At 40.4% G+C, this 19,325-nt stretch overlaps 1 protein-coding gene across 1 annotated transcript; it reads right to left on the bottom strand.

The window, feature by feature from the left end:
* Positions 1-12,132: 12,132 nt before the first annotated feature.
* On the bottom strand, positions 12,133-14,786 carry marcksl1b (MARCKS-like 1b). Its single transcript, XM_038290593.1, has 2 exons — positions 14,480-14,786; positions 12,133-13,545 (listed from the first exon to the last, which is right to left on the bottom strand). The coding sequence occupies exons 1-2, from the start codon at positions 14,558-14,560 to the stop codon at positions 12,994-12,996; spliced, it is 633 nt and encodes a 210-aa protein (XP_038146521.1). The 5' UTR covers positions 14,561-14,786; the 3' UTR covers positions 12,133-12,993.
* Between the last annotated feature and the right edge of the window lie 4,539 nt (positions 14,787-19,325).

Below are 19,325 nucleotides of genomic sequence, written 5' to 3'. Positions count from 1 at the left end.
AGTTTAATTCATGCATGACAGAGGCCGACTCAGGTACTGATAGTTACAAGGACAACATTAATTTAAATAAAATACAGTAAACTAAAATTCACTAAAATATATATATAAAAAGGAAGATGTTGGTTATGGTATTTATGGGAATTAGTGGGGATTTCATTAACATTTTATTGATATCTTCATATTTTTCAACATGTTTAAGAGATTTCAGATATAAATGAAATTCCGATAAAAACAAATATTTAACACTATGCAAAAATCCGGTGACGATCTTGTACTCTCTGTTGGTGAATGAAGAATTTTGCCTGACAAAATATAAAATTAAAATACAATTCTGCTTTTGTTTTTTAGAAAATTTTCAAATTTTATTGTATCTCTGGAAATCAATCCAGAAAGAGTACTCTTTTTTTGTTTTTTTCTAATCCATCTTTCTAAATTGTTCCAAAATATTTTAGCTTTGCTGCTTTTATAGAAAACATAGTCTGTTGTTTCTATATGTATTTCATGAAATTACCATTTATAACCATCTCTGTTGAAATGAGTAATTGGTAAATGGAGGGGTAAATACCGGTAGCATTTAAGATTAAAGTGTTTCTTTTGCTTTTGGTTGTACAGAGAGATTCAGATATAGAGTTCTTAACTTTTCGATATATGTTTTGTCACATTTGTGGGTATGTTATTTTTGTTACTTTTACCAAGGAAAGGTAATTTCATTTAAACAGTTACAAATTGTGATGTTATTTGGGGTTTTTGTCTGTAAATGAAAATCCATTAACAGTTAGAGTGGCTAATTGAGGGATTGTATGAGGCTAAGCTATTTAATTTTAGTCAGATAAAAAAACTGTGTTGGTGCTTTAAGTAGTGGTAGTGCTTTAAGAAATCTGTTAAATTCAGCTGTAAGGGGATAACATTTGTACTTCACACAGAATAACATGCACATATATATATATATATATATATATATATATATATATATATATATATATATATATATATATATATATATATATATATATATATATATATATATATATATATATATATGTGCATGTTTGCATGTGTATGTCATTTAGAATGTTTTTAAAGCATAAACAGTAGTGTATAGGATTTCCTAAAAGCGCGTTCACGAGTCTACGGAAACCGCAGCAGACCAAACCAGATGAAAGTGCGCATTCAGCGTCTGCTCTGCCGATAATGCAAGCGTAGAAGAAGAAATGTGCTGTTTACCTGTGCAAAGAAAGAAACAACGAAAGAAAAATGTCTGAGGACTTCAGTGTTGAGGAAGAGCATGAGTTCTTTGCCGAGCTGAATGCGCACTTTCATCTGGTTTGGTCTGCCGCGGTTTCCGTAGACTCGCGAACGCGCTTTTAGGAAATCCTATACACTACTGTTTATGCTTTAAAAACATTCTAAATGACTTCGTTTCGAGTAAATTGTGGACGCTACCCACTCAGGACACTTGGAATACATTGGACGAGCAGTATGGAGGAATATTGACACGTTTTTTGTGGACTTTTATGGACCTTTCTGCCTCGGGCGCCATAGACCTCCATTATTTGAATGTCAGCAGACAGCAAGAAGCCTCCCAGATCTCCAGATGCATTTCAGATATCAAAAAAGTACTCCAGAGTGTTGTTCAGCATGGGGGTGAGTAGAAAATGAAGGCTAATCATGTTTTGGGTTTACTATTCCTTTAAATTGAAACTTAATTTAATTTTTTTTTAAAGGGTAGTGTTATTTGTTTACTTAATTGATCATTTGTTTAATGATTAACTAAGTGCCAAAGATGTTAAATTTTTCAGCGTCTGTACAGTTTTTTTCTAGGTAGATCTTTAACATTTCTTCAACTAAAATAAGCAAAAATGGGGAAATTGGACATCCTTGAAGAATGTTGAAAATAGGGTTACATTTTTCTGTGGTACTTTTAGGTAGTATAGCTGTTGATGTTCTGATATAGACATTTATCTATATGCTTTCAGAAACCGAAAGCCTTGGGTGAAACATCTACATGCTTGTGGTTAGTGCAAAGGAATATCAAAATAAAATTGCAATTTTGGTTAAAAAATTATTGTAATTTAGATATTTGGCAAAAACATTCAGCCCTAGAATTGGGTCTATATACATCCATTAAGACCACACACAAAGCCTGCCTTCCCCATGTGAAACTGTGCAGCATAATAATAACAGAGGGATAATTCCCTGTCAAGTCAGAGCTAGAGATCACTGCTGCTGTGAATGATTCAATTCAATTTAGTTTATTTCTATAGCGCCAATTCACAACACGTCATCTTAAGGCACTGTACAGTTCACCAGATAATACAGTCAAATTGATTCAAAGATTTTTATCTGAGGAAAACCACTTGATTGCATTGACTCATTGACTCGGATGCAATCCCTCACACTAAGCATGCTTGTAGCGACAGTGGAGAGGAAAAACTCCCTTTTAACAGGAAGAAACCTCCAGCAGAACCAGGCTCAGTGTGAGCGGCCATCTGCTGAGGCCGACTGGGGTTCAAGGAGACAGAAGCAGATGATCTACCTGATAAGACATAGAATTTTAATAAAACCTTATTGAATAAAAATTTTACTTCATGAAGCTATATTAATATATTTGAATCCCTTGCCCTTTTTTTTTATTTCATGCCTTTCTGGGCCCCCATTGAAACACGTTGGCCCCCTCCTGGCCCCCTGGTACATTTTTTCTAGAACCGCCACTGTGCATAATACTACTTATGAGAAAAGCAATGAATGCACTTATTTGCTGCTTAATTGGATCCCTTTGCACAGATCACATGAACATATTTGCATCCTTTCCTCCTTCAACTGGAACTTGAGTTGAAACGATAATTGTTCAAAAGAAACATCGATTGGAAAGCAGCAGCTGTTGTTTTACAGCACAGTCCCGCAAGCATCCGGACATCTGGTCACCTTTCATACCTGGCTGTTAATAATGCCGCACTAATGAGAAATCCTTGCAGAGCCCGGCAGATCAGAGTCTTTTTATAGCTAATCTGAGACCTAAAATTAAACTCCTTCAGGGTATCGCGTCTATCATGGTGGTTGCTCCTTTTCGAGGGAACAAATTAGTATTTCGATTGCACAATATATATATATATATATATATATATATATATATATAAGGTTTACAACAATCATAGAAGGTCTACAACCCATCAGCAGGACCGGTATCTGCTCCTTTGTGCAAGGAGGAGCAGGAGGAGCACTGCCAGAGCCACTGGTGTGACTGTATCTGACCAAACAATCAGAAACAGACTTCACGAGGGTGGCCTGAGGGCCCGACATCCTCTAGTGGGCCCTGTGCTCTCTGCCCGGCACCGTAGAGCTCGATTAGCATTTCCACAGAACACCGGAATTGGCAAGTCTGCCACTGGCGCCCTGTGCTTTTCACAGATGAGAGCAGGTTCACCCTTTCATATCTGACAGATGTGAAAGGGTCTGGAGAAGCTGTGGAGAACGTTATGCTGCCTGTAACATCGTTCAGCATGACCGGTTTGGTGGTGGGTCAGTGATGGTCTGGGAAGGCATATCTATGGAGGGACGCACAGAACTATACAGGCTAGACAGCGGCACCCTGACTGCCATTAGCTGTCGGGGTGAAATCCTTGCACCCATTGTCAGACCCTATGCTGGTGCAGTGGGTCCTGGGTTCCTCCTGGTGCACGACAATGCCCGGCCTCATGTGGCGAGAGTATGCAGGCAGTTCCTGGAGGATGAAGGAATTGATACCATTGATTGGCCCACCACGCTCGCCTGACCTAAATCCAATAGAACACCTCTGGGATATTATGTTTCCATCCATCTGACGCCGCCAGGTTGCACCTCAGACTGTCCAGGAGCTCAGTGATGCCCTGGTCCAGATCTGGGAGGAGATACCCCAGGACGCAATCCGTCGTCTCATTAGGAGCATGCCCCGACGTTGTCAGGCATGCATACACGCACGTGGGGGGGCATACAAATTACTGAATACCATTTTGATTTGCTTCAATGAAATTTCAGCAAAATGGACGAGTCTGCTGCATCATTTTTTCACTGTAATTTTTGGGGTGTCTTTGAATTCAGTCCTCTGTAGGTTGATCATTTTCATTTCCATCAAATGATGTGGCCTTTTGTTCCTAACACATCATCCAGTTCATGTCAGTATAAATAAACAGCATGATTTTTTCCCCCATTGAGATCTGATGTGTTTTCAAAGTGTTCTTTAATTTTTTTGAGCAGTGTATAAATGACCCCTCACACCCCCACCATGGACTGTTCTCCCTGCTGCCTTCTGGGAAGAGGCTTTGCAGCATCCAATGTAGGTCCAGCAGAATCCATAACTGTTACTTTCCCTGCTCCCATTAAAATGCTGAATGTTATGTAAAATGGGTTATAAAAAATGGTTTGTAAAAAACAAAAACAAAAACTGTAACCATACAGTCATATTGTTTACATTACTGTTTTTCCATCACATTGTTTTTTTTTTTATTACTGCAGCTTACCTTATCAAGGCTGCACTTTAAAAATGAAATAGTCTAGAGAGCTGTTCTTAACGAAATTTCTTTTTGTTTACACTTGTGTATACAAAATGACTAAATTAAATCTGTCTAATGTCTCTGATGTCTATCTATATATCAATCTATCAATCTCTGACGTTATGCTCTCTCTGCTTTTCCTCAGAGTAGCTTTGCCTCGTCTGTTCCTGTTTGGCTGTGACGCCATCCTGGAAAGAAACATCAGCTGTGCTGCTTCCATCAACACTCTTGTTTATAGATGTTGGAGATCGGCCTGTTTTCCAGTGCGGTCCTGTTTCTCTGACCGTGACTGACTGGATGTGCTCTCTTCGTCCTCTGGCATGGGAGCTGGCTCGGAGCTCGTCTGCCTGGCTGTGTGTTTCCTGGACGGGGCCGCCTTTTGCAGCTGCTTTTTGTATATCTGCTTCTGTCTCCTTGAACCCCAGTCGGCCTCAGCAGAGGGACGCTCACACTGAGCCTGGTTCTGCAGAGGTTTCTTCCTGTTAAAAGGGAGTTTTTCCTCTCCACTGTCGCTACAAGCATGCTTAGTGTGAGGGATTGTATTTGAGTCAATGAGTCAATGCAATCAACTGGTTTTCCTTAGATAGAAAACTTTGTATCAATTTGACTGTATGATCTGGTGAACTGTAAAGTGCCTTGAGATGACATGTGTTGTGAATTTGGCGCTATATAAATAAACTGAATTGAAATTGAATTGAATATATATGTAAAGACTATATATATATATATATATATATATATATATATATATATATATATATATATATATATATATATATATATATATATATATATATATATATATATATATATATATATATATATATATATATATATATATATATATATATATATATATATATATATATATATACACTCACCGGCCCCTTTATTAGGTATCCCATGCTAGTAACGGGTTGGACCCCCTTTTGCCTTCAGAACTGCCTCAATTCTTGGTGGCATAGATTCAACAAGGTGCTGGAAGCATTCCTCAGGGAGTTTGGTCCATATTGACATGATGGCATCACACAGTTGCCGCAGATTTGTCGGCTGCACATCCATGATGCGAATCTCCCGTTCCACCACATCCCAAAGATGTTCTATTGGATTGAGATCTGGTGACTGTGGAGGCCATTTGAGTACAGTGAACTCATTGTCATGTTCAAGAAACCAGTCTGAGATGATTCCAGCTTTATGACATGGCGCATTATCCTGCTGAAAGTAGCCATCAGAAGTTGGGTACATTGTGGTCATAAAGGGATGGACATGGTCAGCAACAATACTCAGGTAGGCTGTGGCGTTGCAACAATGCTCAATTAGTACCAAGGCGCCCAAAGAGTGCCAAGAAAATATTCCCCACACCATGACACCACCACCACCAGCCTGAACCGTTGATACAAGGCAGGATGGATCCATGCTTTCATGTTGTAGGCGCCAAATTCTGACCCTACCATCCGAATGTCGCAGCAGAAATCGAGACTCATCAGACCAGGCAACGTTTTTCCAATCTTCTATTGTCCAATTTCGATGAGCTTGTGCAAATTGTAGCCTCAGTTTCCTGTTCTTAGCTGAAAGGAGTGGCACCCGGTGTGGTCATCTGCTGCTGGAGCCCATCTGCCTCAAAGTTCGACGTACTGTGCGTTCAGAGATGCTCTTCTGCCCACCTTGGTTGTAACGGGTGGTTATTTGAGTCACTGTTGCCCTTCTATCAGCTCGAACCAGTCTGGCCATTCTCCTCTGACCTCTGGCATCAACAAGGCATTTCCGCCCACAGAACTGCCGCACACTGGATGTTTTTTCTTTTTCGGACCATTCTCTGTAAACCCTAGAGATGGTTGTGCGTGAAAATCCCAGTAGATCAGCAGTTTCTGAAATACTCAGACCAGCCCTTCTGGCACCAACAATCATGCCACGTTCAAAGTCACTCAAATCACCTTTCTTCCCCATACTGATGCTCGGTTTGAACTGCAGGAGATTGTCTTGACCATGTCTACATGCCTAAATGCACTGAGTTGCCGCCATGTGATTGGCTGCTTAGAAATTAAGTGTTAACGAGCAGTTAGACAGGTGTACCTAATAAAGTGGCCGGTGAGTGTATATATAAATATATGATGGAATCCACATAAACCTTCAATAATCTAATGGAACACATACACATATAAGCCACTAGGTGGCAGTGAAGGTCCACTCATTCATGACACTATTTCTAGATGTCTCCAGACACTGTCCCTTCTGTCTGAGAAATAAAACATGTACAAAGGGATGGTCTGACACCTTTCACGCCCTGTGAGCAGTTATATGTCGACAGAAAAAGCTCTGAAATTTTTTTTTTTTATTGTAGAACCTATTCATCATTCACAGCACACTTATTCCCAGCTCACATGAGATATAAGTAGTTTAATCAGGCATTTTTTTTTTTTTACTTCCGGCTGTTTGGTTTAACAGTTTAATATCAGAATAATAATCATATTCTACCATATGAGTGTGAGATACAACAACAAACGTCCAGAGGGAGCTGCGGCTTTAATAATTCATTATTATTCCAGAAGCTGAATCTAAATGCTGCTGTGATCGTAGTACATCATATCATGTGAAATGGGTCAGTCCAGCCTGAGCCAGGCTGCTCTGTTCGGCCAACTATTTTCAGGAGGCTGCTGGCCTTCAGATGAAGCAGGAGAACCATTGATGTGAAGCGGGTAATGATGCTGGGCACAGGGAGGGAGGAAAAACACAGAGTCAATGGGTCAGTGGAACTAAAACCATTAGCATTAAAGGCCTACATCTCCTCTCCCCCCAAAAAAGACCCAGTTTAAAAAGATTTACAGAGTTCTTCACTACTATAGGGTTGGTTATTCTAACTGTACTCCTAACACAGAGGCCCATTAGAAGTTAAAAGGGAACCGTTATGCCGAAATCTGAATATTAGTATGCATTCAAATGACTGTCTGCTGTTTCATAGTTTACGTGTTCAGTGTTCACAAACACCTCAGATCTGACCTTTCACAAACTATTAGCTTGTCTCCATGCTGAATCTAATGCATCAGTCACACTTTTATGTGTTATCCTTTCGCAGACTGCATCCCTAACCCTTTGCAATGTGCATCACAATGAAGAATTTTTGTTTGAGTTCCTGTTAAAGTATCCTACATGCAAAAAATAAAAACTCCTTTGTTTAACTTTTAAAAAGTCGCTTATTTTCTAATCTCAGAGGGGTTACCACCAGATGTGCAACGTTACACTCTGATTGGCTGTTTACTTCTGGTGATGTCTTCTCACCTAGAAGCTTGACTGGTTGCTGTCTTCTGATTTAATTCACCAAACATTTTGACTAACATATCATCCAAAAGACACGCTTTTTCTGAACGACCACAAAGGAGAGAGAACATTGGTCAACCTAAATAACTGTCTTGATGCCAACTGCGTTTAACATCCATCCATCCATCCATCCATCCATCCATCCATCCATCCATCCATCCATCCATCCATCCATCCATCCATCCATCCATCCATCCATCCATCCATCCATCCATCCATCCATTTTCTTCCACTTTATCCAGGGCCAGGTCGCGGAGGCAGTAGTCTAAGCAAAGATGCCCAGACCTCCCGATCCACACAAACCTCCTCCAGCTGCTCTGGGGGGACCCCGAGGTGACACTAGGCTAGCTCAGAGACATAATCCCTCCAGCATGTCCTGGGCCTTCCATGAGGTAGGCATGTCCTCCCAGTGGGACATTCCTGGAACACCTCTCGATGGAGGCGACCAGGAGGCACCCTAGATAGATACCCGATTCCCACCTCACCTCCTTTCGACGTGGAGGAGCAAAGACTCTACTCCAAGGTCTTCCCTGGTAACTGAGCTCCTCAACCGATCTCGAAGGGTGGTGCGAAGGAAACTCCAGCCATCCATGAGCTTGTAGTCGCGATCTTGTCCTTTCGGGTCACTACCCAGATCTAAAGACCAAGGGAGGGAACGGTCTGTAAATCAACAGCTTTGCCCCCTGATTCAGCTCCCTCTTCACCACAACAGTCCGATACAGAAACCGCATCACTGCCGCCGCATGGATCCCTCTATCGATCTCACGCTACATCCGTCCCTCACTCGTGAACAGGACCCCGAGATACTTGAACTCCTCCACTTGAGACAGCAACATAGTAGAGCAAAATGCTACCTGAGGCATTTCCCCTCATCATCAAACATCAAGGTCTAGACAACGTGGATTTTTTTTCTTAATAAATTTACAGTTTATTTCAAGTAAGTACTTGAAAAATATCCACAATGGAGCCTACACTTTCTGCAGAAAGAGGGGAAATAATCAGGAACAGAATCAGCCTGGCTGTGTATAGTTATTTGCAGACCATGCTGTTTATTTTCCAAACCAATCCATAACAAATTTACCAACACAACTTTTTTTCCCATCCTAAACATAAGCAAACACTGTTGTAAAGACAAAAATGGAAGAAGTTATTGCTGCCATTGAAAAAGTCCCATTGATAAAAGATATGTTTCTTGTGTGCGTCCATCTTTTCAGGTTTTGGGAATATGATAACTTTGTTCCACTGCCTAAATACTTCTTGGTAAGTATGTCTGAATTACATGTTCCCCACTAACAACATTTAGCCTTTTATTAGTGTCAGGGTTTGGTTGAGGTTTTGAGAACCCAAATGCAGAGGTGAGGAGGCAGAGGTGAGCTCTTGTAGATTTAATTAATCAACTGAGGCAAATATCCAAAAACCAAAGTACAAAATATAGGGAACCATAAACCAGACAACTTCGGGGGAAAACCCAGGTGTGGAGCCAAGTAAAGATGAGGAACCGGCACTGAGGAACTGCACAGGGAGAGTATATATAGGAGACTGAACGTAGACAGGACTAATGAGCTGATTGGGAGCAGGTGTGAACAGAGGATTCTAGAAGGGAGCTAGGGTGAGCGAGGGCAAGCAAGAAAAAACTAAGAACTCAAATACATCTAGAAAACACCACAAAATAGGAATTAAAACAATAAAACGAGAAAAGAAAGAAAAACATGGATCAAAGTGAAGCTGAAAACTCTAAAACAGAACCAAGGCCGTGACAAGATGTTTTTTCCCCTTCCATGAATTCTTCAGCAATTGATGGAAAGAGAGGCATCTGCTCCTGTAGTGAAGGGTTTTTTTTACTTTGGGACAAATTGCAATATCTGATTGGTCAGTTGCTGACAAGTCCCCTATCCAGTCTCGAGTTTCCAAGTCTTGACAGGTCGAGATACGTCAATCATCCCTCCAGCCAAGAGAGAGGCGGGTCTGAGAAAATGAAAAGTCTCTTCTGACTCAAAGTAAGGCTCTTCCCTGTTTAATCTCAGGTTTTCTGGTGGTAAGAAAACATAGCCTGGTTCATTTGTTTAGTAAATCCTAGACTTTAATATTCTTTCATGTCACTCATCCAAAGCACTATTTTCATTTTAATAATAGGTCTGGTTGGTTTTTAAGTCTTTGATCCATCCATCCATCCATCCATCCATCCATCCATCCATCCATCCATCCATCCATCCATCCATCCATCCATCCATCCATCCATCCATCCATCCATCCATCCATCCATCCATCTGTTTTCCATCATGCTTATCCCCATTGGGGTCGTGAGGGGTGCTGGTGCCTATCTCCAGCTGTGAATGGGCAAAAGCAGGGTCCACCCTGGACAGGTTATCAATCCATTGCATGGCAACACAGACACACAGGACAAACAACCATGCAGCCACACACTCTCACACCTAAGGAGTATTTAGACCTTACAGTCATTTTTTTGGACTGTGAGAGGGAGTCAAAGTACCCAGAGATAACCCATGCATGTACAGGGAGAACATCCAAACTCCATGCACTGGGAATCAAACCCGGAACCTTCTTGCTGCAAGGAAGCAGTGCTAATCACTGCACCAATGTGCAGCCCCCTGACTATATTCAGTGATTGGAAAATAAGCCTTAGTATAATAATTAAACTGAATGGTACTAGTGCAAAGACATTTTGACACCTATCCTGGAGTCTCTGTCAGTTCTGTTGGCTCGCACCAGAGCAATCTCTGGTTGGAGCGCTGACGTATTTATGTAGCATGGAGATCCACACACATCTGCACACCTTGATTAAAGATCAAAGTGTTCAGATTGGTGACAGAGAGGACAGATGGTTTAAAATACGGCTGAAGGAAGCATATTTGTGAAAACAGAAAAAAACATCACTGAACAGAGGAGGAGGATTGCAATTTCAGCTTCCAAGCATTTACAGTTCTGTGAGGGAACTCAGTCCGAGGATAAGGAATGACCGTTCACATGGCCCATGCACAACAAAACTACACATAGCTCTGGTGCAATCCAAGAAAATGTGTGTAACTTTTCAATATTTACAGATTGGAACTCTGATTCTAAGACTGATAGCATTTGCAGGCTGTGTTACAGTTATACTAGGTGTGTGTGTGTGTGTGGGGGGTATGAATTGTCAACTGCTGGGCTGCTGACTGGACCGGACCTCAGCAGAGAGCCATGAGCCGCCCGTCCTCTACTGGAGGAGGGGGGCTGGGGGCCGGTAAGGCAGGCAGGGGGCCGCCAGTGTCCAGGCTACCGTCACTGGGTCAGATTCGGTTGCTCCTTTCCCCCTGGCTCCCTGCACCCGTCCGCTGGGCTTCCTGGACCAGCCCCCAACCAGCCGAACAAATCCGCCCCTGAATCCCAGATAGTTTTCTTTCCAACTAGCACAAAGTTAAAAATGCAGTTTGCTCCACTTTGCTGCAAGCAAATCTATGATGCTGTGGGCTTGTTCCTCTGCCTTTTTTAATGTCACTCATTTTATCTTTATTGTTTTAATGTGTCTCTTTTACTCACTCTATTTGTCTCGCCTCTATGCTCCTGCTGTGTACTTTTCTTTTCCCCTTTCTGATGTACCGCACTTTGAATTGTCTAGCCAATAAAAATGTGCTATAATAAACTGGACCTGCTTGTAAGACCTTGGGGATCTTGTGATATTATTGAGTGTAAAGAAATAGTTTTACTGAAACCATTGTTCTCTCTACTTTCTTACAGCTTATTTAAACTTTCTTTTTGGATAAGAATTTAACACTTATGGCTAAAAAAAAAACATGTCTTCGCTAGATATGTTGGTGAAGATTCTCAGTCATTCAGGTCATAGTCATTCCAAAAAAAGTTAAAAATAATCCACTGGACTTTCGAAGTTTGGCTTTGCTTTCAGGGAGATTTCTCATTTCAAAAATTCCAGGAATAGCATTACCAATGATTGCTAGATATTAATCTGAACACTGCTGATTTCTCCCCTATCTCTCAAAGATTTTCCCACCCAAGAGGCAGGCATTTTAAGCTTTTATATACATCTTCAGCAGTTTCCAATAAATACATCCTGAATATTAGATGCATTTATGCTCAAATATATGCATGTGCAGAAATTAATCAAACTAGCAGAAATTATAGATATGTGCTTATTCCAATCATGTGGGTCTCAAATTTCTTGCATAAAGTTTTGGATCTTATAAAACTTCAGAGGAATCAGAGGCCTCTTCAGATTAATGCAGCTGGTCCTCAAAATGTAGGGAGATTGGCGTAAATAACCGTACAGACACGTGGACAGGCAGGTACCCAACATTTATTTACCATTATCAACTTTACAATAAAACCAGTAACATCTGTCAACATTAGCAAAATAAAGAACAGAAATCAATCCAACATATTTACAGAGACAAAGCAGATTCAGGCTCACACACGACAGATAAACAACTCTGCATCATATCAAACCGCAACAGTGAACATAGCAAGCTTAAGTGTTCTTTTTTTTTCTGCCATAGTACGGTAAAAATCGAAAACTGTCTATTTTCTTTGCTTTTAACAAACAAGACGTAGCTTCTCTGTATCTTTAAGATGGTTTTTCTATAATACACCACAAAATACTTCAAATTTGGGTTAAAATATAGGAATGTAAAAAGTTGACGAGTCTCTTTAATTTTTCTGATTTCACATTTTTTTTCTTCTTCTTCTATTTAACAGTCATTTCAAGTGGTGGTGGTGTCCCAGTATGATTCCTTCATCGAGGAGGCATCTTCAGCTGTGTGGATGTTTAAGGAAAAGACGCCTCAGCTCCATCTTTCTGCGTCCATCGTACGCGGCTCCTGCTTCGCGGTTTTGGCCGGTTAAATCCAGTTGCTCCAAACGGGCGACCAACCCACTGCCTAAAAACCCAGTCCACGTCCAGATGTTGAGCTGTAACCAGGGAGGTGATCTAGTGAATCTAGTCTGTCGTCTTGTTATCATGACGAAAAAGTGGCACGTCGAAGGAGTCTTTCACATACATGTGTATATATTTACATATACATATATCCATATACATATGTATACATATACACATATATATATAAATATATATATACTCTTAAATTTTCTTTCTCTCTCTTGAAAAACAGTTCACCCAGTTCATCGTGAGCTTAAGGTACAATCACTCTTTCTTTTCAGAGGGAGCGGGGGTCGAGTTGCTCTCCTCTGTCGGTTTGGCAGCCTCAGGGGCTGGAGCAGCTGCCTCCTTAGCCTCCTCTTTAGGTGCCTCCTCCTTGGCTGCCCCCTCCTCTGCCTTCGGAGCCTCGGCCGCAGCAGGAGCCTCCTCTTTCACCTCCTCTTTCTTCTCCTCCGCTGGAGCGGCAGCCCCGTTTTCGGCAGGCTTCTCCTCAGAGGTGGCGGGGTCAGCGGCGGCGGCGGTGGCTCCGGCCTCCTCCTTTACAGCCTCGCTCTTCTTGCTCTTCTTCAGGTTCAGCTTGAGGTTGAAGGACTTCTTCAGGGAGAACTTCTTCTTCTTCTTCTTGGGGGTCTCCTTGGCAGCAGCCTCGCCTTGTGGTTTGGCGGCCTCCCCGTCTGCGGCAGGTGCAGGTTCGATGGCGTCGCCTTCCGCCCCGGCCTCGGGCTCCTTGGCTGCCTCAGCTGAGCCATTGGTGGCGGCGGCCTCCCCATCAGGTTTTGTGGAGACATCTCCATTAGTTTTCACATGTCCGTTCTCCTAGAGGTGACAAGATAGTAAGATATGAGCATAAATGAGAAATATTTTATTTAAAGGAAAAAGTTAATCAATTATAGCTTTATGTGTCCCAAAAAAGCTGTTTGATTAATATATTTACGTTTTTTGGCCCTGATTAAAAAAAACCCATGCATGGCTGCGAGGCGACGCCTTGCAATACCCTAATCTACCGACAGGCGGCGGCAAAGCATCACCAGACATCGACTGTAGCAGACAGACAGCGGCTCAACAAAGACAAAAGGAGACATAAATACTGACTGTCTTTCTGAATCGTCTTATCCATTTCATTTGACATAAAACAAAAGAAAAATTATGTATGTATATATATATAAAAAAAAACAACAAATAAACAACTAAGGCTCGATGTTTTTACATATAGGTTGTTGAACCTGTTTAATTAACATTTATAATCAAGTCATAACTACAGTGTGTGAGAGGAAATAGCAAATGGGCTTCCATGCATGGATTATTTTGAGATTAAGCCTTAGTTCAAATAAATAGATTCGGTTTATATGAAAAGGGAGGAGTAGGAGACTTTCTACGTGCATCCAACCCCCCCCCCCCATTCCAGCCCGACTCAACACGTTAATGGAGAGAGAGAGAGGAGGGGGTGCGTTAGTCTTTAATTATAAATAAGCACAGATGAACTTCAAAACCCTAGGTAGATTAAAATGAGTCATTTTCTCTTATTCTGGTAAATATTTTTAATGTTATTTTAGGTGGGGGGGGGGGGGGGGGTGCCAGACACCCCCCCCCCTTCACACACACCCCCACCTGTCCTGCCCAAACATTTCGACAATAAGTAAAAAAAATATTTACAAACAGGTTTTCTTTTCATGAGAGAAATGCAACTTGTATCCACATTTACCGTAAAAACGGCAAAAAGGGGAAAGGTGTAAAGAGGTGTAGTAAGTACCTGTCCGTTGGTTTTGACAGCTGCAGCATCAGCAGCGTTCGCCTCCGCGGCCACCTCTCCCTTGGATGAGTGGGATCCCATTGTCTTCTGCTCTGCTCGCCTTCCAAAGCAAATTAAAAAGAAAAACCAAAAAAAGTTGCTTTGATATTAATCCAGTCCCAGGGCGAGTTAGGTATCCAGAGGTTGTTTGATGAAATGTATTTATTTTTTATTTTTTTTACAAATATCAGTGACGTCCCGTCCGTCCTTGCGCTGCCTGCCTCCTTGTCACCCTGGTGGACTGAGACCCTCTAGATTCGTGGCTCGCAGAACGCGTCGGTTCAACATACAACAGGCTGCAGGTCACGCCCATGGGCGGGGCTAAACCCCTAGCGAGCCAATCGCTGCTCTGGTAAGAGGGACGTCAGGCCAACATGACCAATTACTTAAAACTACTTTAATTTCTTCGCACGCTACCACAGGAACCCCAGAACTCAAGTCAATTCGATTTTTTTTCTCATAAATAAACTATATATATATATATATATATATATATATATATATATATATATATATATATATATATATATATATATCTATATATATATATATATATATAGATATATATATATATATATATATATATATATATATATATATATATATATATATATATATATATATATATATATATATATATAGATATATATATATATATATATATATATATATATATATATATATATATATATATATATATATATATATATATTCATTAGACTTATGAAAATGATATAGAAAAGCAATATTTGGCAAATGGTTAGATGCTTAAGAATTTTATTTCTTTCTCTTGTTTTCCAAAAAGTTCCTCATTTACTTATCTGACTTTGAATTACATTACCTTATGTGCAAACAGTTCAACACAATTCAGGATTTACTTTCTGTTTTCACTTGGATAGTGTTCTCTATTAAACACTTATTAAATTAAAAAAACTAATTAAATAATGCTTTCTTACTAATTACAGAGTATGAAAAAGTTATTATATATATCAAAGTTCTGCATGTCGTTGTACAAAAAAAACAGTTTTGGCTGAGATTTAACTACTGGTTCTCCAAGACAGCTTCTACTAAAAGGCCATAGGCACTTGTAAGCTTATTCCCAGAAGATGAGTGTTTTGATGTATTCATTTATTACTGTCTTCATTGTTTGTCTCAGAGGTTAAAACTAACAGCCTGAGAGTCACTAGAACCAAAGGGGCTTCAACCATCATTAACAACTCCAGTGTTAAAACACACAACTCTATGAACATTTAAATCAATGTCATGTTTTCCTCAGACAGTTATTTACACAGACCTTTTTTTTGCTTTGCATTAGAATTACAATGCGCAAAAAAAAAAAAACACACACTTGCAAAGGTTTTGACCTAAATTAATCATACAATTAGGCGTATTCCTTTAAAACAAATGATTCAGAAAAATATATTTTCTGTCAGAGTAATTGTCTGATTACAAAAAGAGTTAAACTATATTCTATTTAATTGTTTTTCTCTCTGTTCAGAAGGTTATTCTGACTGGAAGTGCTTCGCACATTCCATGTTTCACACAGGAATGTGATTAGTGTTGCACCAATTCCTAATTCCATTTCTTATATAAATAGTCAACCATATAAATGGTCAGTCACCATCCAATGCTAACATGAAAATAGATTAAAGATTCATAAAATGGTTTTGGTATGCTTTACTATAACATTTTATACAATGCGGTTTCTTTAATACAGAGAAAAAATATACTTCGGTGTTTGGGCCTCAGTCAAGATGAGTAACTAGCAAAAGAGCTTACTTATAACCTTAAAACTGCTTATTAACTTTCAACAGAATCACACATCCGAGCCAGCTTTTCCCTTAAAGACCAAATTTTCGATTTCCTTGCACTCTGATAAGTTTCCTTTTTAACATCGCTATAACTGTTTCACTTCCCATTGTCACATAAGCAATAAAATATTTGTTTCTGTCTTGGTTTGAGTATCCCTAAAAATACTTATGTCGTTAATTTCAGTCTGACTGAGCAGATTCCGACGGCTTTATTAAATCTAATCAAATGGCATGGTTCAATAAGCAGCTGCAAAAAGAGATGTTTAAATGCACGAGCATTTAGAGTCTAAGATCACCATGCAACAGCTATTCTCTAATGCACATAGAGAATGTGCATTATGTGCAAATCTCACACATAAATGTGTGATATTTGGCTTGATCTGCAAGCCAATGCTCTCCCCACCAACAGGATTAGATAGACCTGATTTTCTCAAACAACACATTGAAAAGAGCCTAACCTATAGTTTTGGTGAACATGGCAAAATATCTTCCTGTGACTGTCTAACAGAAAATCAGGCCCTGTACTGGGGCAGAGAGTGTGTCACACTGTCTCCCCTAGTCTTTATGACTGGATTTGTTGTTTGTCTCTGCTTGTCAACAACATACCAGCAGCAAAATATGTCAATGTGATGATCACGCACATTCCATCTGATCATTTTCCTCCAAATACGTCCTCAGTTAACTGTGGAGAAAACCTCAGTGTTCACTGCTGCAAATTGATCTTCACTGCAACCAATCAGCCTAATTGATTTTGCGAGACCTCGGAGGAGTAAAATGCATGTCTGCAACCCGTTCCAACGCTCAGCTTCCAGGTGGCATATAAGCTTGATTTGATGAAGATGACTGACAAAGATATCTTTCTTTTTTACAATTCTGACATAAATATATATAAAAAAGTGGGTTATAATGTGGTTAGTTCACGTATGCAAGGCCTTCTACATATTTTTTCACTGTTGATCTGTGAAGATCAGTTTGCAGCAGTGAACACTGAGGTCTGCACAGGTTAATTTAGTGCGCAGATTGGACTTTAGTGGCTGAGCAGAACAAATACATGACATAGAGATGACCTGTTCCAGATGCACATCAAGGCTTGTTAGCTAAAAGCAAACAATAATCTCAATTATTTCTGTTATATTGAGAATTTTATTTATCAATTTTCACTTCTATATTATCTTACCTTCATTTGATTTTGCCGTTGCATTCCTGCCTACGAGGGTCAAACACTCGTCTCTTAGATCCTTTTTTTTTTTGCATCTCAGATTTTTGTGACCAAGACTGGCTGAGGATGCTAACAAGGTGGATAAAGCTAGGTTTATACTCCCCGCATTGAATAGGGTGTGAGGGTGCTCAAGCCAAAGGTAATTCAATGGTGCTTTTCCCGCCCCTGTGCTAAAGGCTGGTGAGCTTCGGTGGTGCAAGGTTGTGCACCTCCAAATTTTTGGAACTTGGCGCAAACTGCTAGCCTGATGTAGTCCTACTCAATTCTAGTCAGAATATGAGTCTGATACTTCTCCATAGAGTTGTGATTATGGGGCGTGTTTCGAACGAACCAGGAAAAAAAAATGTCTCTGCACTCAATTGGGTAGACCTACAACCAATAAGAGCAACGGAGTGCGTGACGTATGTTAAGCGAGGCATAGTTGTTGTCAACAAAAATCAAAGCGTGCAGTTGCACGCCTATAATAAGAAGATGAGCCTTGATCGCGTTTCTTTGTTCCTCTTTTAAAATTAATTTGCTGTCGATTTCTTCTAGAACAGACCTAATAGCAGAATCTACACACCTCAACTGTCCAGCGGCAGCCATTGTTGTTGTCACCCAAGCGCTCTCTGGTGACGTGGTTGATTACGTTACTGTTGATCATCTGTCCATCATCGTATAAAGCCCGCCCTGACAATTTGATTGGGCCGCCAGATATTGTGCGAGCATACTCGCGCTACTACTGAGCAATGCCAGACCGAACTTCCCGACCTCAAACGTTGTGGGCGGGACTAAGTTCGGAATGGCACCCAGGCTTGCAAACTGCGTGCTTGAGCCTTATTAAAAAATGGAAGGATTCAAATGAAGCCTCGCTGAATAAGTTCTTATGTACTGACCTCAAATAACCCAGAAGTTTCTAGTAGACTTAAAAAGGCATATGCAAATTACTGGTATACTTTCAGGTGTGACTTTTTTGGCCCAATCAAAAGTACAAACAAGGATTTTACACTCTGTATCAATCACTTACAAGATAAATCAAGTCAAAAACAACCACTTATAGTATGCAAAGCCATCAGCATAATAAGTGTTTTTTCTTTTAATGGTAAATGGCATGTACTTATATAGCGCTTTTTTACAAGTCAGGAGACCTGACCAAAGCGCTTTACACTATATTCAGTCATTCACCCATTCACGCACACACTCACACACTGATGGTGGCAACCAACCATCTTTTCCTGCTTAGGGTCACAGTAGGGCCGGTGTCTATTCCCAGCATTCTATGGGCGTAAGGCTGGGTACACCATGGACAGGTCACTAGAGCAAAACACAAAAAAAAAGACATAGAACCATGCACACACACATTAAAAGCTAAGGACAATGACACAAAGAAACATATTTAGGAATTTTATTTAAAAGAAAATGCTCTATTACCCATCTTCAGGTCTTTCTGTATGCAAACGGAGAACATAGCATCTTTTTCTAAGTCTTTGGCATTCTTTTTATAGCTGTTTAGCTGCAACAAACACACCAACAGTTCATCATGATTCTATTAATTACCGTGCATGGCCAATTTGGAAGTATGACGGTAATTCCAGTGATTGTCTTCCAGTGCTGTCTCTTTTTTTTCAGCTTTTATTGCCATTACACTGTCACAATTACAAGAGCAATTAAATTAACTCACACATAATGAAATTGAGCTCTCCCCTTGGGGAGCAGTGGGCTGCCATTGTGTGGCACCCAGGGGAGCAGTTTGGGGTAAAGGGTCTATGCTCAGGGACAGAGAGTGGCAGTCTGTGGG

The sequence above is a fragment of the Cyprinodon tularosa genome, unplaced genomic scaffold, assembly GCF_016077235.1.
Source record: "Cyprinodon tularosa strain WSP-4 unplaced genomic scaffold, ASM1607723v1 ctg284, whole genome shotgun sequence".
In the NCBI taxonomy this organism is placed as follows: domain Eukaryota; kingdom Metazoa; phylum Chordata; class Actinopteri; order Cyprinodontiformes; family Cyprinodontidae; genus Cyprinodon; species Cyprinodon tularosa.
The sequence above is the reverse complement of the archived record's forward strand: the minus strand, read 5'-3'. Positions and strand labels throughout refer to the sequence as shown.

Coding starts and splice junctions, on each gene's coding strand:
- marcksl1b (XM_038290593.1), bottom strand. CDS start 14,560: ATGGGATCCCACTCATCCAAGGGAGAGGTGGCCGCGGAGGCGAACGCT. Junction 13,546..14,479: donor CTGTCAAAACCAACGGACAG/GTACTTACTACA, acceptor TGTCACCTCTAG/GAGAACGGACATGTGAAAAC.